This window comes from Notolepis coatsorum, assembly GCF_963971535.1.
Source record: "Notolepis coatsorum genome assembly, chromosome: 2".
NCBI classification, from domain to species: domain Eukaryota; kingdom Metazoa; phylum Chordata; class Actinopteri; order Aulopiformes; family Paralepididae; genus Notolepis; species Notolepis coatsorum.
Genome location: NC_140166.1, coordinates 71,254,059 through 71,273,497, shown reverse-complemented (window position 1 = coordinate 71,273,497; position 19,439 = coordinate 71,254,059). Strand labels below are relative to the sequence as shown.

At 49.3% G+C, this 19,439-nt stretch overlaps 1 protein-coding gene across 1 annotated transcript in view; it reads right to left on the bottom strand.

Annotated features, from left to right (window-relative positions):
- Nucleotides 1-19,439, bottom strand: part of sbf2 (SET binding factor 2) — a 344,856-nt gene that overhangs the window by 69,116 nt on the left and 256,301 nt on the right. Inside the window, exons 25-27 of the mRNA XM_084308216.1 lie at nt 15,374-15,575; nt 8,831-9,027; nt 3,488-3,628 (exon numbers count right to left, since the gene is read on the bottom strand). Of these exons, the coding sequence (XP_084164342.1) occupies nt 3,488-3,628; nt 8,831-9,027; nt 15,374-15,575 (540 nt within the window). The remainder of the gene's footprint in view (nt 1-3,487; nt 3,629-8,830; nt 9,028-15,373; nt 15,576-19,439) is intronic.

Genomic DNA, 19,439 nt, shown 5'->3' with positions numbered 1-19,439 from the left:
TGAACAGAAACCGCAAAAGTCGTCTTGCGGTCTCACTTTTAATTTTGAGTTTAGACTAGTGTTTTGGGAGGGAATTCTTCGTGCAGACGAGGCTGTAAAAGTGTGAGTAAATGTCGGCGTTATTGATGTAATATGCATGCCAGGTCTATAGGGGGTGCTGCAGTCGTGCCGGTGGCTAGAACCCTTTCGTCATATTTTTATACGGTTTGACTGTTCAGACGATAGCGCGAAGGTGTATCGTTTCAAGGATTTCCACCCAGGAAGGTGGTTTCACTTTTTTTGCGGATTCTCCCCTCAAAAACGGCGTTGCCGTATGAACAAAAGGCACATCCGATAAAATATTTTGCCGGATTCACCCGCGAGCGTTTCCGTCTAAACTGCGCCTGAGATTGACGACGACACTTCCAGTGTTGGGAACCTGAGGGTTTTGAATTGAACACTGAATTCACAACGATACATGTATAATTTCCACTGGGTAGAGACTAGAGAGTGATGTGTATCACTCTCTGCCGAGTAATTGAAGGACGTGTTTCGGAAGGCTCTCTACGTTCCACAACGTTGACGGCGTCTACGACCTACATTTTTCTACCCTGCTTCCCCCTTTTTCATCTCAACTACCCTTCCGTTAGTCAGGTTTGCTCTGGGGGTTATGCATTTCCCCCTTTGCTAAATTAATCTCCGATTTGCGATTGTTTGTAGCTTGTTAGCTTGTCGGTTAGCTTGCCGAGGCTTATCCCGGCTAGCATCGTCCACTGGTTTGTAGCTCATAAGCTAATCTCCGGTGGCGACATTCAGTAGCCTACAGTAGTCTATCATTTCAGTTTGGCCTGGACTGGTCTTTTTTTATTCTGGATTACTTTTTATCTGTGTTTGCCAAACAAAAACTAAGCCTACTAGCTCCATACAAGTTACCATGGCGATGACAGCCGCTCTCCCACTGCCCTGTGTGGGCTGTATTAACAGAGGATATCCCAGCTGGAGGGGAGAATTTCCAACCTTTACCAGATAAAGGAAGACGAGCAATTGCTGGATTCTATGATTGAAACCACTAGCATCCACAGGTCCGCTGCTAATTACGCTAACGATGCTAGCGCTAAAACATTAGTCACCGGGAGCTAGACGAGGCGCCAACGTGGATCTGGGATGGCAAGGCCACCCACCCACTCTACATCCTCAGTTATGTTCCAGGATCAGTGGCCTGTTTTTTAGGGGGCGAAGCCAAAGACTCTGAGCTGTTCGACCCCCTTACAGGTCCATGCTAACGCCTGGTCAAGGGTGCCGGTATGGAGAAGCAAGCTCTATTCCACCCCGCCTCTCGAAGAGGAGATCCTGCAGCTCTCAAACAGGTTCCAGGCCATAGACCTGGGAGATCTGTCCCTGCAGGGGGGCCCGACGACCCTTCCTCCCGACCCTCCAGCTGCCCCCCATCGACCTCAAGCCGGAGCTTCCTCGCTGCAGCCCCCGCTGCCTGCCACCCCAGCCCTCAACCACTGCTTGCACAGCGTGTGGGGGAGACGGGGGGCCCTTACAGTGTGTGGGGGAGACGGGGGGCCCTTACAGTGTGTGGGGGAGACGGGGGGCCCTTACAGTGTGTGGGGGAGACGGGGGGCCCTTACAGTGTGTGGGGGAGACGGGGGGCCCTTACAGTGTGTGGGGGAGACGGGGGGCCCTTACAGTGTGTGGGGGAGACGGGGGGCCCTTACAGTGTGTGGGGGAGACGGGGGGCCCTTACAGTGTGTGGGGGAGACGGGGGGCCCTTACAGTGTGTGGGGGAGACGGGGGGCCCTTACAGTGTGTGGGGGAGACGGGGGGGGGCCCTTACAGTGTGTGGGGGAGACGGGGGGCCCTTACAGTGTGTGGGGGAGACGGGGGGCCCTTACAGTGTGTGGGGGAGACGGGGGGGCCCTTGCACAGCGTGTGGGGGAGACGGGGGGCCCTTACAGTGTGTGGGGGAGGCGGGGGGGCCCTTGCACAGCGTGTGGGGGAGACGGGGGGGGCCCTTGCACAGCGTGTGGGGGAGACCGGGGGGCCCTTACAGCGTGTGGGGGAGGCGAGGGGGCCCTTGCACAGCGTGTGGGGGAGACGGGAGGCCCTTGCACAGCGTGTGGGGGAGACGGGAGGCCCTTGCACAGTGTGTGTTGGAGACGGGGGGGGGGCCCTTGCACAGCGTGTGGGGGAGACCGGGGGGCCCTTACAGCGTGTGGGGGAGGCGAGGGGGCCCTTGCACAGCGTGTGGGGGAGACGGGAGGCCCTTGCACAGCGTGTGGGGGAGACGGGAGGCCCTTGCACAGCGTGTGGGGGAGACGGGAGGCCCTTGCACAGCGTGTGGGGGAGACGGGAGGCCCTTGCACAGTGTGTGGGGGAGGCGGGGGGCAATTGCACAGCGTGTGGGGGAGACCGGGGGGGCCCTTACAGCGTGTGGGGGAGGCGGGGGGCCCTTGCACAGCGTGTGGGGGAGGCGGGGGGCCCTTGCACAGCGTGTGGGGGAGACCGGGGGGGCATCCGTCTTGTGCTGTTATTGTGATAATTGGTATACAGTAGTTAGTTTTTTTTTTATCCACTTTTTCTCCCATTTTCTATATTTTCTCCCATCCCAATTTCGTATCATCCAATTCAACCCTCCCCTGTCTCGAACGCTGTTTCTTGCCTCCCACAAGCCGGCTGCAATGTGGACTAAGTCATACATAGCACAAGTCCCCTCCGGTACTTGAGGTAACAGCAGTCGCATCTTTTCACCTGCGCAGCTCGATCTCTCAGTGGCGAGGAGTAACGTGTGGGAGGCTCACGCTGCCCCCGACACTTCCTGATTCTACTGAGCAGGCGCACCAACCGACCTGTAGGAGTCGCTGTCCACAACGCCCGATCCCCACCCATCAGTTTCCCACCCCCTAATACGGCCAATGTGTATTAGTATGAACGACCAGCTAAACTGAAAGCAATGTGGAGCGCTGGGCTCGAACAGTCGAGCCCAGCGTTTCTGCATTCGTGGCGAGCGCCTTGCCCACTACGCCACGTAGCCACCCCTGGTATACAGTAGTTAGTTGACTGTCTGCGGTGGTGTTGCACGGTTTCCTTTTCCACGCTGACTAGGCTAAACTCACCACACAGCTGGAAAACGACTCGAGGAGTCTTCATGAAAAATAAATACCTCCCAAATACCATTTCGTCATCAAAGGGTCGTGTTTTGAGATGTTCCATGGAATGTTTAATAAAAACAAATGGGCCTCCGGGGATCAAAAACAAACCAGAAGAGCCGTGGCGCTGCGGGGGAACAGAGGGATGAGAGATCAGCTAATACTACGTCCTGTTGCAGTACCTGGAGACAGGCCTACGAGAGAGAGACAGGTACCTGGAGACAGGTCTACGAGAGAGAGACAGGTACCTGGAGACAGGCCTACGAGAGAGAGAGAGACAGGTACCTGGAGACAGGCCTAGGAGAGAGAGACAGGTACCTGGAGACAGGCCTACGAGAGAGAGAGACAGGTACCTGGAGACAGGCCCACTAGAGAGCGGTTGGACAGGGTGCTGTTTCCGTTGGTCTTGTAGTAGACGGGGATGGAGCTGAGGATCGCCTGCAGGTACTTCTCCTGCTCCAGGCTACTGGAGGACTCTGAGGATGAGGCAGGAGCTGGAGGGAGAGAGAGGGGGGGGGGGGAGAGAGGGGGGGGGGGAGAGAGGGGGAGAGAGAGGGGGAGAGAGAGGGGGAGAGAGGGGGGGAGAGAGAGGGGGAGAGGGAGGGAGGGGGGGGAGGGGGAGAGAGGGGGGGGGGAGAGGGGGAGATGGGGGGGGAGAGGGGGGGGAGAGGGGGGAGAGAGAGGGGGAGAGAGAGGGGACGTAGAATAAACATTTACAGATTTTTTTTAAATGGTCCATTTGCATGTTCTTGGTATCTGATTCTAGGGACATCTATGGATCTCAGGGAATGTATTCTCAGTGTCAGAAATAGTGTGTCTGTTACTAGGCTGAGTAAATTGTAATGAACCAAAGGAGAATATCAATTATATTTAAAAAATATTTTTTATCTTTGACTGTGAATAACACCATGCTAAAATTTACCAGACCTGAAAAATCTAAGCAAATGAATAAAGGGAAGATGATTAAACAGGTTTTGTAGATACAGTACTGAATTCTGCCATCTTTTTTATAATGTAAATTTCTCCACCATTTTTCATCATATTGCAACACCGTTTTTGCTAGACGTTCACAGAAAGGTAGAGAAACTAACTGCGTTCTGTTTTATGGCAATAACGTTCAGGTTTGTGGGAGATAATCCCAAAAAATAAGAGAAATAAAAAAGTTAATCCAGAAGTCAGATGATTGACAGGGGCTGGCGTGAGCTGGGTAGGGTAGTTATTCGAAAGCCCCAAGTCTCTTCCTTCAAAAGACTACACTCACTTTTGGCTGCTCCACTTCCTCCCGTCAATATGCGCCGGTTTCCGACTCAATGCCCTGAGATTTCTATAATCTTATATTTCACTAATAACAGTTAAAATCATTGGTAAACAAACGTAATGCTGAAAATATACACTTTTACTATATATTTCGGTAACCCTGTGAGGCCCAAATTAAAAAGACATTAGCAACTTCAGAGGGTGGGACATATAAACACATTTACTATCAAATAGCATTGTGAGGCTGAACAACAGGACCAATTGACTATACATGTGCTTAAAATGTTAATTTACAGATTTTCTTTTTAAATGGCTAAACAGGATTTTGTAATTTTGCAACCGTGGGTCTCACAGGGTACTTTTATTCACTGACATATTTAACCTGTCCTTAGAACAGGCTGTCATCCCCACCTGCCTGAAGAAGTCCACTATTATCCCTGTACCCAAAAAATCCAAGCCTGCTTGCCTCAACGACTACCGCCCTGTAGCTCTCACCTCCATAGCCATGAAGTGCTTTGAGAAGCTAGTAAAGGGCTACATCTGCTCCTCCCTCCCCATTAACATGGACCCCCTGCAATTTGCATACCGCCCCAACAGGTCCACGGAGGACGCCATAGCCCATGTGCTGCACACAGCAGCATCACACCTGGACAAGAGGCAGGGGAACTATGTGAGAATGCTATTCATCGACTACAGCTCGGCATTCAATACCATAGTCCCCTCCATACTCATAGCCAAGCTCAGGGACCTGGGCTTGAACTATGACCTCTGCCAGTGGGTCTTGGACTTCCTGACGGGCAGACCCCAGGTGGTGAGAGCAGGCAACTGCACCTCCTCATCCATCACCCTCAACATAGGGGCCCCCCAGGGCTGTGTTCTGAGTCCCCTCCTCTACTCCCTGTACACACACGACTGTGTGGCTCAGCGGAGTAGCAATACAATCATCAAATTTGTTGACGACACAGTGGTGGTGGGCTTGATCTCTGCCAACGACGAGAGGGCCTACCTGGAAGAGGTCAAGGTCCTGGCGGGATGGTGCCAGGAAAACAGCCTCTCCCTGAACGTCAGCAAAACAAAGGAGATGATTGTGGACTTCAGGAGGTCGGGGGTCAAGGACTACAGCCCCCTCAGCATCGACGGGGCACCGGTTGAGAGAGTCAACAGCTTTAAGTACCTCGGAGCCTACATATCCGAGGACTTGACATGGACCACACACATTGACAGTGTTGTGAAGAAGGCACGACAACGCCTCTACTTCCTCAGGCGCCTAAGGAAGTTCCAAGTCAGTCAGAAGATCCTTAAGAACTTCTACTCATGTACAATAGAGAGCATCCTGACTGGCAACATCACCTCCTGGTTTGGGAATAGCACTGCACAAGACCGAAGCAGACTACAAAGAGTGACACGTTCAGCCGAACGCACAATTGGAGGGGGGCTCCCCACCCTCCAGAACATTTACAACAAGCGTTGCAGGGGCAAGGCTAAGAGAATCATTAAATAATAATAATAATAATAATGGATTAGATTTGTACCGCGCTCCACATTCGCGAGAATCTCGGAGCGCTTACAGGAGACAAATACAAAAGTTAAATGAATAAAACAATTTAAAATGAATAAAAACAATTAAAAAGACTAACAACCAGTAAAATGGAAGAACCTAAGAGTAAAATAAAATAAAAATAATAGTAAAATGAATAGAAGTAAAAAAAAAAAAAAAAAAAAAAAAAAAGTAAAAGAAAATTCAGGCAAAAGCCTTGTTAAAAAGAAATGTTTTTAGGCCCCTTTTAAAAACCTCGACGGATTGTGGTGCTCTCAGGTGGATGGGGAGAGCATTCCACAGTCTGGGTGCGGCGGAGCAGAAGGCGCGATCACCCATGGAGTGCAGCTTAGTCCTGGGGGCTTTGAGGAGGTAGGCTGTGCCGGAGCGGAGGGAACGTGAGGAGGACTGGGGGGTGAGGAGTTCCTTGAGATAGGCAGGGGCACCACCGTGTAGACACTGGTGAGTGAGGAGGGACACCTTGAACTCAATTCTGTGTTCCACGGGGAGCCAGTGAAGGGATCTGAGGGTGGGGGTGATGTGATCATATTTGCGCACCCTCATCAGGATCCTAGCAGCGACATTCTGAATGGTTTGCAGTTTTTTAATGCTTTTGCTAGGAATCCCGATGAGGAGTGCATTGCAATAGTCCAGCCTGGAGGAAACAAAAGCGTGGACGAGTTTCTCCGAGTCTGCCAGGGTGAGTGAGGGGCGGAGTTTGGTGATGTTACGGAGGTGAAAGAAAGAGGTCTTGCAGAGGTGTTTGATGTGTGTATCATATGTGAGGTGGGGGTCCATTTTCACGCCCAAGTTGGTGACAAGGGTGGAAAGGGGAATGTCCTGACCGGAGAAGGAGATGGTGGTGATGGTGGTTGACCGGACCTGGTGTGGGGTACCGATCAGCATGGCTTGTGTTTTGGAGCTGTTGACCTGGAGAAACCTGTGGTTCATCCACGCCTTAGTCTCCTCCAGGCAAGTGGTCAGTGTGGGGGGTGATGAAGGTGATGATGGTGTGATCCGGATATATAACTGGGTGTCGTCAGCGTAGCAGTGGAAAGACACACCGTGCCGGCCGATGATGCGGCCGAGGGGGAGCATGTACAGGGTGAACAGCAGGGGGCCGAGGACGGATCCCTGGGGGACACCGCAGGTGACAGGGTGGTTGGAGGATGTTGCGCCTCCGAGGGAGACACACTCAGTCCGACCAGCCAAGAGGGACTGGAATAAGCCAAGGGCTAGGTCGCGGAGTCCGACATTGGAGTGGAGACAGTCCAGTAGAATGGGATGATCCACCGTGTCGAAGGCTGCCGATAGGTCGAGAAGGACCAGAATGGATGGGGTTCCCGCATCCGCCGCCATCAGTAGATCGTTGGTTACCCTGACCAGGGCTGTCTCTGTACTGTGCGCGGAGCGGAAACCAGACTGGAACTTCTCGAAGATGTTGTTGTCTCCGAGGTGTGCTAGGAGCTGCTTCGCAACTACCTTCTCCAGCACCTTGTAAAGGAACGGGAGGTTGGAGATGGGCCGGTAGTTGACGAGGGCCTCTGGGTCCAGGGTGGGTTTCTTCAGGAGGGGGGTGATGATGGCAGTTTTGAGGGCAGGCGGAACGTGGCCAGCCTGCAAGCAGAGGTTGATGGTGCTGGTCATGAGGGGGCCAATAGTGCGGATGTTGGCTTTCACCAGGGCTGTGGGGAGGGGATCCAGAGCACACGTGGATGACTTCATCCTCCCGATGATGGCCTCGACCTCCCGCTGCGTGGTGTCGCTGAAACAGCGGAGGAGCTGGGAGGCTTCAGGCTGTAAGACAGCAGGTGGAGCAGGTGAGGAAGAGGAGCCGGGGAGGAGAGAGCGGATGCCCTCAACCTTGGATGTGAAAAATGACATAAAGTCATTACATCGCTTCTCAGTGGTCTCTCTGTGTTAAATTAAAGACTCCAGTCACCCGAACAACTGCCTCTTTGAACTGCTGCGGTCAGGCAAGCGATACCGGAGTCTCAAGGCGAGCACAGAAAGACTCAGAAGAAGCTTCTATCCCCAGGCCATCAGGCTGCTAAACGAACAATGAACACTACACAACAACAACCATCAAACGCACATAGCACACACATCCACACGCACACACTCACTTTAAACAAACACACTGTAGCACCCACTCCCCACACTTTATATTTATTGATGAAGGATTGCACTACAACTCGTACACCTTACTGTAAATTGTACCTAAATTGTACCTCATCCCATTTCTGCTTTGCACTATATAGTACTGTACATTAGTACACTGCATAGTATTGTATATTATATGGTAACTCAGTTACGTCTATTCTGCATCGAACATTGTACATATGTCTATACTGAACACTGTGACCTAATTTTCTACTTCTAAATTACATGCTATACTATGTTATTTGATACTATCTTGTCTAGCACAGTCTCTGGAGCGTAACAGTAAGAAGCATTTTGTATGAAAGTATTCTGTATGACAACTATTAAAGAAACTTGAAACTTGAAACTTGTATCAAAGTTACATTTAATTTAAAACAAACTTAAAATCATGGTTGAGAGATGGTCAAGTGTGCGACCATTTTAACTGAGGGGTTGTATTGTAATGTATTTTAATGTATTTATTTGTATGTATTTTAGTGTATTGTAACCTATACTGATTCCTACTGTGTTTTAATTATTGTACTATGTTTTAATTATTGTAGTGCTCATGTCACCTGCCCCAGAGACTACAGTTGAAAATTAGCCAACTTGGCTAAACTGGCATATTTACAGTCAAATGTTCCTTAATATGCACAGTCTCTGTATTTTAAACCAATACATACAAATACATAATAGTAGAAGACAGTAAAAAGATATTATTTCAGATATTGATTGGTGTGTGTTTAGCCTGGTGTCCCACCTGTTGAAGAGGGGTTCTGAGACTTGAACAGCCCCGCCATGCTCTTGCCGTGGAAGCCTCCGGAGCGCAGCAGCACGCCCTTGGTGCGCGGGTGTTTCCAACACACCACCGGCAGCCGGTTGTGCCGGTAGCAGCGGGCCACCTTGTGTAGACTGCTGTCCTGTACGGCCTGGGGAACCACCAGCAGGCCTGGGTAACTGAGAGAGGGAGAGGGAGAGCGAGAGGGAGAGAGGGAGAGGGAGAGAGAGGGAGAGGGAGAGAGAGAGGGAGAGGGAGAGGGAGAGGGAGAGAGAGAGGGAGAGAGAGAGTAGAGGGAGAGGGAGAGGGAGAGGGAGAGGAAGAGAGGGAGGGAGAGGGAGAGAGAGGGAGAGAGGGAGAGGGAGAGAGAGGGAGAGTAGAGGGAGAGGGAGAGAGAGAGGGAGAGCGAGGGAGGGAGGGAGAGAGAGAGAGAGGGAGAGGGAGAGAGAGGGAGAGAGAGAGGGAGGGAGAGGGAGAGGAAGGGAGAGGGAGAGAGAGAGGGAGGGAGAGAGAGAGAGGGACAGAGAGGGAGAGAGAGAGAGGGAGGGAGGGACAGAGACAGAGAGGGAGAGGGAGAGCGAGAGAGGGAGAGGGAGAGAGGGAGGGACAGAGACAGAGAGGGAGAGAGAGGGACAGAGACAGAGAGGGAGAGGGAGAGAGAGAGAGAGAGAGAGAGAGAGAGGGAGGGACAGAGACAGAGAGGGAGACGGACAGACAGAGACAGAGAGAGAGGGAGAGAGGGAGGGAGGGAGGGATAGGGAGAGGAAGAGAGAGGGAGAGAGAGAGAGGGAGGGAGAGAGAGAGGGACAGAGACAGAGAGGGAGAGGGAGAGGGAGACGGACAGACAGAGACAGAGAGAGAGGGAGAGAGGGAGGGAGGGAGAGGGAGAGGAAGAGAGAGAGATAGGGAGGGAGAGAGAGAGAGGGACAGAGAGGGAGAGAGAGAGAGAGAGAGAGAGAGAGAGGGAGGGAGGGACAGAGACAGAGAGGGAGAGGGAGACGAACAGACAGAGACAGAGAGAGAGCGAGAGAGGGAGAGGAAGAGAGAGGGAGAGAGAGGGAGGGAGGGACAGAGACAGAGAGGGAGAGGGAGACGAACAGAGAGAGAGAGGGAGAGAGAGACGAACAGAGAGAGAGAGGGAGAGAGAGACGAACAGACAGACACAGAGACAGAGACAGAGAGAGAGGGAGGGAGGGATGGAGAGGGAGTGAGAGACGAACAGAGAGAGAGAGGGAGAGAGAGACGAACAGACACACAGACAGAGAGAGAGAGAGGGAGGGAGAGGGAGTGAGAGACGAACAGAGAGAGACACAGAGACAGAGAGAGAGGGAGGGAGAGGGAGTGAGAGACGAACAGAGAGAGACACAGAGACAGAGAGAGAGGGAGGGAGAGGGAGTGAGAGACGAACAGAGAGAGACACAGAGACAGAGAGAGAGGGAGGGAGAGGGAGTGAGAGACGAACAGAGAGAGACACAGAGACAGAGAGAGAGGGAGAGAGGGAGGGAGAGACGAACAGAGAGAGACACAGAGACAGAGAGAGAGGGAGAGAGGGAGGGAGAGACGAACAGAGAGAGACACAGAGACAGAGAGAGAGGGAGAGAGGGAGGGAGAGACGAACAGAGAGAGACACAGAGACAGAGAGAGAGGGAGGGAGAGGGAGTGAGAGACGAACAGAGAGAGAGCGATGATTCTTATCCTCAACACTCAGAAAGCAATACAAGTGTTTGGAATGAGGTGAACCGACAAAAACGTTATCTTATTACAGTAGATAAAACAGATGATGTATATCTATTTTGATTGCAGTTGGTAACAAAGTTTTCCATTGGGGGACATAATTACTAGTTACTAATAATCAACCTGTGGTCACAGTGTGTTAAAGAGACACTATGCAATCATGTACAACTGGCCAGTTTGTGATGCACAACAAAGAATCAGCTTTTTTTATTTGACTGGTATCACCCCACCCCTACTCAACACTACATAAAGAGTATTACTGGTATCATCCCACCCCTACTCAACACCACATAGGGAGTATCACTGGTATCACCCCACCCCTACTCAACACCACATAAAGAGTGTTACTGGTATCATCCCACCCCTACTCAACACCACATAAAGAGTGTTACTGGTATCATCCCACCCCTACTCAACACCACATAAAGAGTGTTACTGGTATCATCCCACCCCTACTCAACACCACATAAAGAGTGTTACTGGTATCATCCCACCCCTACTCAACACCACATAAAGAGTGTTACTGGTATCATCCCACCCCTACTCAACACCACATAAAGAGTGTTACTGGTATCATCCCACCCCTACTCAACACCACATAAAGAGTGTTACTGGTATCATCCCACCCCTACTCAACACCACATAAAGAGTGTTACTGGTATCATCCCACCCCTACTCAACACCACATAAAGAGTGTTACTGGTATCATCCCACCCCTACTCAACACTACATAAAGAGTGTTACTGGTATCATCCCACCCCTACTCAACACCACATAAAGAGTATTACTGGTATCATCCCACCCCTACTCAACACTACATAAAGAGTATTACTGGTATCATCCCACCCCTACTCAACACTACATAAAGAGTGTTACTGGTATCACCCCACCCCTACTCAACACCACATAAAGAGTGTTACTGGTATCATCCCACCCCTACTCAACACCACATAAAGAGTGTTACTGGTATCATCCCACCCCTACTCAACACCACATAAAGAGTGTTACTGGTATCATCCCACCCTTACTCAACACCACATAAAGAGTGTTACTGGTATCATCCCACCCCTACTCAACACCACATAAAGAGTATTACTGGTATCATCCCACCCCTACTCAACACCACATAAAGAGTATTACTGGTATCATCCCACCCCTACTCAACACTACATAAAGAGTGTTACTGGTATCACCCCACCCCTACTCAACACCACATAAAGAGTGTTACTGGTATCATCCCACCCCTACTCAACACCACATAAAGAGTGTTACTGGTATCATCCCACCCTTACTCAACACCACATAAAGAGTGTTACTGGTATCATCCCACCCCTACTCAACACCACATAAAGTGTTACTGGTATCATCCCACCCCTACTCAACACTACATAAAGAGTAAATAAAGAGGCTCTATGTTTGCTGTTGAGGGTTTTGGCTAACGGGAAAAATCCCTGTCCACACAACAACGCAGAACAACGCTCATGTGAAATGACCTGGCCGGGAGGCTGCAAGGACCTCTCCGTGGTCCTGATTGCAAAGAAAATGCTCCGCTTTAGATATCTGTCTACGTGTGGATTAGGGGTGGGGTAAAAAATCGATACGTAGTAGTATCGCGATACTTTGCGTGGCGATACTGTATCGATACAGGGACGCCAAGTATCGATATTTAAATATTTATATGGGGCGGCCAGGTGGTGCAGTGGGCAAGGCACTCACCACCAATGCTGGAGATGCTGGGTTCGCGTGTTCGATCCCAGCTCTCCACATTGTTTTCAGTTTGGCTGGTCGTCCGTACTAATACAATTGGCAGTATTAGAGGGTGGGAAAGCTGATGGGTGGGTCCTGGGCGTTGTAAACAGAAAAATACTCCTACAGTTCGGTCGGGGCGCCTGCTCAGCGAAGGAAGGATCTGGAGGGAGGTAGTGTGACCTTCCACACGTTACACTCTCCCAGTGAGAATCTGAGCTGCCAGGCTGGCTGCCGGCTGGCTGCGCATGTGTCGGAGGATAGCATGTGATAGTCTCCGGCCTCCCGGACCAACAGTAGGGGGGGTGCGCAACAACCAGGAAGGGAGTTGGGAATTGGCATAATGACTAACAGTGGGATGGGAGAAAAAAATCGGAAAAAGAGGGGGGAAAAAGATAGTAAAAAAAAAATATATTATATATTTATATAATTTTTTTTTTAATTATTATTATTTTTTTATAAGGAAGTTGCATTGTTCATTTAAATACCTGTAATATTAGAGTAGTCCACACACACACATGTGCATTCAGTTAAGTTGGAATATGACTGTAATACAAACAAGTTCAAGTTTGTCAGGTACATGCAACACAGATTACAGTGTTTACATCTGTCTGCTTGAGAAAATACCATGTTCTGCAATAAAAATTATTGAAGTGAGATGAACAGACTGAAAACTTAATATTATTAGATAAAACATGTTGACAAAGTTTTACTTTGCAGTTGAAAAAAGGCAATAAATCGCAATATATTGCAATATTAATATATCGCAATACTCAGCATATCGCAATATATTTAGTATCGCAATACTATCGTATCGTGACTCAAGTATCGTGATAGTATCGTATCGTGAGGCCTCTGGTGATTCCCACCCCTAGTGTGGATGGGGGGGCATTAGTCATGATGATAGCGTTTGCCATAAGCTCCGCTTTCACATGTCCACACTGTGTATTTTTTTTTTTTATCCACTTTTTCTCCCATTTTCTATATTTTCTCCCATCCCAATTTCGTATCATCCAATTCAACCCTCCCCTGTCACGGACGCTGTTTCTTGCCTCCCACAAGCCGGCTGCAATGTGGACTAAGTCATACATAGCACAAGTCCCCTCCGGTACTTGAGGTAACAGCAGTCGCATCTTTTCACCTGCGCAGCTCGATCTCTCAGTAGCGAGGAGTAACGCGTGGGAGGCTCACGCTGCCCCCAACACTTCCTGATTCTATTGTGCAGGCGCACCAACCGACCTGTAGGAGTCGCTGTCCACAACGCCCGATCCCCACCCATCAGTTTCCCACCCCCTAATACGGCCAATGTGTATTAGTACGGACGACCAGCTAAACTGAAAGCAAATGTGGAGCGCTGGGCTCGAACTGACGAGCCCAGCGTCTCCAGCATTTCGTGGCGAGCGCCTTGCCCACTACGCCGCGTAGCCGCCCTCCACACTGTGTATTTTATAGAGAATAGAGTTTCAAAAAATATTCACCCCTGGCAGGAGTTTTCAAAAAGGTCTGGTTTCAGTGATCTAAAACGCAGATTGCGTGTGAATGGGACGCCAAACCGCATTGGAAAGAGCTACGGTTTCAAGCTGCTACGGTGTACGTGTGGGCCTTACTGTAAGAGCAAGAAGCGAAAACGATGACGCAAAATATGTTTCAGGTAACAGCTCTGGCAAGAGAATGACTGTATCTCGCATGAGTCAAACCCCAGAGCCTACAACAGCTCCCAGTCAGCCACAGAACCCCCACGCCTTTAGGTACTTTAGGTTTACAAAGCCTTACGACTGAAGGTTTCCCGCTCAGGAACGTTTAGTTAGATAGATAGCCAAGTACCATGGAAATGCACAGCGAGGCGCATTGACCATATTCACACGGTGGCCATTTTGCTCTTATGTCATGGTCAGGTTGGGAACAGGGTGGAAAGGGATCCCGACCTGAGCATGACATAAGCGCAAAATGGCTGCTGTGCAAATATGGCCAATTGTGGCACAGATCAACATTGTTCTGGTTAGGTTGGTTGGTAGATTGAGACGGATCAACATTGTTCTGGTTAGGTTGGTTGGTTGAGACATGATGCTAAATATCTTAAGCAATTGAACCTCTTACCATGCCATGCCTGTGTGCGGGATGCACGCACGTCGCGGCCCTTTACGAGCATCTACCGGCTCGGGGCTGCATTTTTCGCAGATCATGTAATATACCATTCAAAACTTGAATTTGTCGCCTTTCGAACACCACCTCACTCGACCAATTCCGTGCCTCGGTTCTCGAGTTCCATGACGATATGTAAGGCGAGCGTCTTTTTACAGGCCGTGAGTCAAATGACCACGTCGGACTGTATATGCTTGAGAACTGACCAAATTTAGACCTGTACTACATAAGACTTCAGGCTATGGAACCGCAGTGTTTTCCAGCTCATACCTCTATGCTGGAATAATGGAATCTGGAAACCACTAAAGAGATATGTGAGTACACAAGTTCAAGTTCAACTCAAGTTCAACTCAAGAGGGTGTGTGAATGCGTGCGGGTGTGTGTGAGGGTGTGTGCGTGCGCGCGCGTGTGTGTGAGGGTGTGTGTAAATGGTAAATGGCTGCATTTATATAACAGCTTTTATCCAAAGCGCTTTACATTTAGATTTACATTTAGTCATTTAGCTGACGCTTTTATCCAAAGCGACTTACAAGTTCTGTACAACAAGTCATCAGGAAGGGTACAAATCTATCAGATGAGTAACAATGTTCATCAAAGTGTTGAGTGCTACAGTGTAGGTTAATATATTAGGACAAGTGCATGACAATAAGGTTAGTTACTGTAGGGTTAGATACATTTATTTTTTTTACAATTTGTTCCTCACATTTTTACCCGAGAGGAGCTGGAATCAAACCGGGAATCTCCGGATTACCAGACTACTTGCTCTACCTCCTGAGCCACTGTCGCCCACCGTGTGTGTGTGTGTGTGTGTGTGTGTGTGTGTGTGTGTGTGTGTGTGTGTGTGTGTGTGTGTGTGTGTGTGTGTGTGCGTGTGTGCGTGTGTGTGTGTGTAAGGTGGTGCACCTGCGGCAGAGGGAGTACAGTCTGTTTACGGCTGTGATTCTGAACTGCTCTCCCGTCTTGGAGCGAGAGGAGCTGACCGTGATGGTGCCCAGGCCCAGCCGCTGGTAGTCACGGAAACAGGCCCGCTCCACCAGCTGCTCCATGGTGTTCTTCTCTGAGGCTCGCAAAGTGCTGCTGGGCGGAGGCTCGCCATCGTCCGATACTGGAACACACACACACACACACACACACACACACACACACACACACACACACACACACACACACACACACACACACACACACACACACACACACACACACACACACACACACACACACACACACACACACACACACACACACACACACACACACACACACACACACACACACACACACACACACACACACACACACACACACACACACACCTGTTAACATGGCAGCGGTGATACACATACGTCTGTCTCAAGACTTAGTCCTGCATGTATCAACAAATGTGAATTTATGTGTGCCATTATTACTACCAACTGTAATAATTGTGGAATATTACTATAATGAGCTGTATGTGTATGAACCAAGCAACACACTGTAATGTACCTGTACTTTATACGTGACAATAAAATACTACTACTACTACTACTACTATTGCTCTCAATGTCATCATCCATGTTATTGCTCTCACTGTCATCATCCATGTTATTGCTCTCACTATCATCATCCATGTTATTGCTCTCACTGTCATCATCCACCCTCCCAAAATCCAACCCTAACGTCCTCGTCGTGGGAGGGGGAAGCAGGTTAAGCTGACCAATAGGGCAATGGTAAAACTCATGGGCCAGCTCTTCAAGCATACGAGCTGAAGAGACTATGAAGACGCATGCTGAAAACCACATGGAGAGGGTGCGTCAGAACCTTCTATCCCCTAGGCGGTCTACCAACATCGCAACCTGGAATATCAGGACCATGTACACAGCGGGGAAAACGTCAGTCATCGCAGAAGAGATGAAAAGATACAAGCTCTCTATCCTCGGCTTGTGTGAAACCAGATGGCTCCAGACAGGAGAAGTCAAACTGACCAGTGGTGAATCCATAATCTTCTCTGGACACCCGGATGAGAAAGCACCACACACGGAGGGAGTGGCACTCATGCTCTCCAAAGAAGCGCAGAGGGCCCTCATCAGTTGGGAGCCCATCAATTCCAGAATCATCACCGCAAGATTTAAAACCACCCATAAAAGAATTAACCTACATGTCATCCAATGTTATGCACCCACCAACACCACAGATGAGGAAATAAAAGACAACTTCTACAACCAGCTACAACAGATACTCCAGGCCAGGAGAGAAAAAGACATCTTTCTCCTCATGGGCGACATGAATGCAAAGGTTGGGAACAACAACAATGGATACAAGCTGATTATGGGAAAGCATGGAATCAGCAGCATGAATGAAAATGGTGAAAGATTAGCAAACGCCTGTGCGGACTACAACCTGGTCATAGGAGGGATAGTTTACCCCCACAAACATGTTCACAAAGCCACATGGATATCACCTGACCACACCACAGAAAACCAAATAGATCATATATGTATAAACAGGAAGTTCAGACGTTCCCTCCTGGATGTACGAGTGAAGAGGGGGGCAGATGCGGGGTCAGATCATCACCTACTGGCTGCAAAACTCCAACTCAAGCTGAAGCGCTGTAACAGCCCCACTGACAACAGAGCAAAGTACAACATCCAGCTTTTCCAGGACATAGGAACAACGGAACTATACCAAATCACCCTACAGAACAGGTTCCAAGCCCTGCAAGAACAAGCTCAAAAACCAGTGGAAGAGCACCTGAACAACCTGAAAACCGTATGGAAGGAGACATGCCTAGAAGTGGTAGGGAGAAAGAAAACAAGCAACAAACCCTGGATATCCACTGAAACACTGAAAAGAATAGAGGAGAGGGGGGCAAAAAAAGACACAATAAACAAATGCAAAACTCGAGCAAAAAAGGGAGCAGCTCACAGAGACTACGAAGTAGCAAACAAGGAGGTGAAGAAAAGCATCAAACGCGACAAACAGAAATACATAGAAGACTTGGCGCAAGAAGCAGAGGAAGCAGCGGGAAAGAATAACCTCAAGGAACTCTACCTGACCACCAAGAAACTAACCGGGAGGTTTAGACAGACAAACACACACATCCGTGACAAACAAGGACGACTGCTCACCACCAAGGAAGAACAACACCAAAGGTGGACTGAGCACTTTAGGGAGCTCCTCAACAGAGAGCCCCCTGTCCAAGAGGTGGAGATTCCACCAGCTGCACACATGCTGGAGATCAACTGTGCCCCCCCAACAAGATATGAGGTGAAAAAGGCTATCAATGCATTGCGACGTGACAAGGCAGCAGGGCCAGATGACATTCCAGCAGAAGCTTTAAAGGCAGACGTTGAAACCTCAGCCACCATGCTACACCAGCTGATCAAAAGGATCTGGGAGAAAGAAGGAAATGTACCAACAGACTGGAAGGACGGGCTCATTGCTATTATACCCAAGAAAGGAGACCTTAAGAACTGCAACAACTATCGTGGGATTATGTTGCTCTCAACACCAGGCAAAGTTTTCAACCGCATTATCTTGGACAGACTGCGAAAAGGGGTCGATGATGAACTGAGAGAAAACCAAGCCGGTTTCAGGAACGGTAGATCGTGCACTGACCAAATTGCCACCCTCAGGATCATCATCGAGCAATCCATAGAATGGCACGCACCTGTCTATGTCAATTTCATAGATTTTGAAAAGGCATTCAATAGTGTAGACCGCGAGCTGCTTTGGAAACTCATGGCACACTATGGAATCCCTAAAAAATACATCAGCATAATCAAGAACATGTATCAGGACATGAAATGCCAAGTGTTACATAACGGATGTGCACAAGAACACTTCAAAGTGCTCACCGGCGTGAAACAGGGCTGCCTACTTTCCCCCTTCCTCTTCCTCCTATGCATCGACTGGATCATGAGGCAAACCACAACCAATAAAAAGACTGGCATCCAGTGGAGTCTAACGGAGCACCTCGAAGACCTGGACTTTGCGGATGACATCGCACTACTCTCACACAACCATCAACAGATGCAAGACAAAACCCAGCTGCTAGAAACAACTGCAGCTGGACTTGGGCTCAAAATAAATGGACAAAAAACTCAAGTAATCAGAGTCAATAATAAAAGCACAAACCCCATAACCATCGGGGGCCAGACACTGGAAGAGGTTGACAAATTCACATACTTGGGTAGTGTTATAGCTGTTGATGGCGGGACTGAGGAAGACGTAAGAGCAAGAATAGGAAAAGCAAGAGCAACATTCAACATGTTAAACAAGATATGGAAAACCCGAAACATCAAACTCAACACCAAGCTCAAAATCTTCAACTCCAATGTCAAATCCATTCTGCTATATGGCTCTGAAACCTGGAAAACCACCACTAACATCAACAATAAACTGCAGACCTTCATCAACCATTGTCTGAGACGTATCCTCAGGATCTTCTGGCCAAACACAATCACCAACATCAAGCTGTGGGAATGCACCAAGCAAGAATCAGTGGAGGTCCAGCTGACCAGGAGAAAATGGAGCTGGATTGGGCACACACTTCGAAGACACAAAACCGCAATAACCAAACAGGCATTAACCTGGAACCCACAAGGCAAGCGAGGCAGACCCAAAAACACCTGGAGAAGAGACACTGAGCAGGAACTCAAGACAAGGGGACTGACGTGGAAACAGCTGGAGAGGATGGCGCAAGACAGACGGGGGTGGAAACTTTTCATCAATGGCCTATGTTCCGAAAGGAATAAAAAGGCCTAAGTAAGTAAAGTAAGTAAGTCATCATCCATGTTATTGCTCTCACTGTCATCATCCATGTTATTGCTCTCACTATCATCATCCATGTTATTGCTCTCACTATCATCATCCATGTTATTGCTCTCACTGTCATCATCCATGTTATTGCTCTCACTGTCATCATCCATGTTATTGCTCTCACTGTCATCATCCATGTTATTGCTCTGACTATCATCAGCCATGTTAT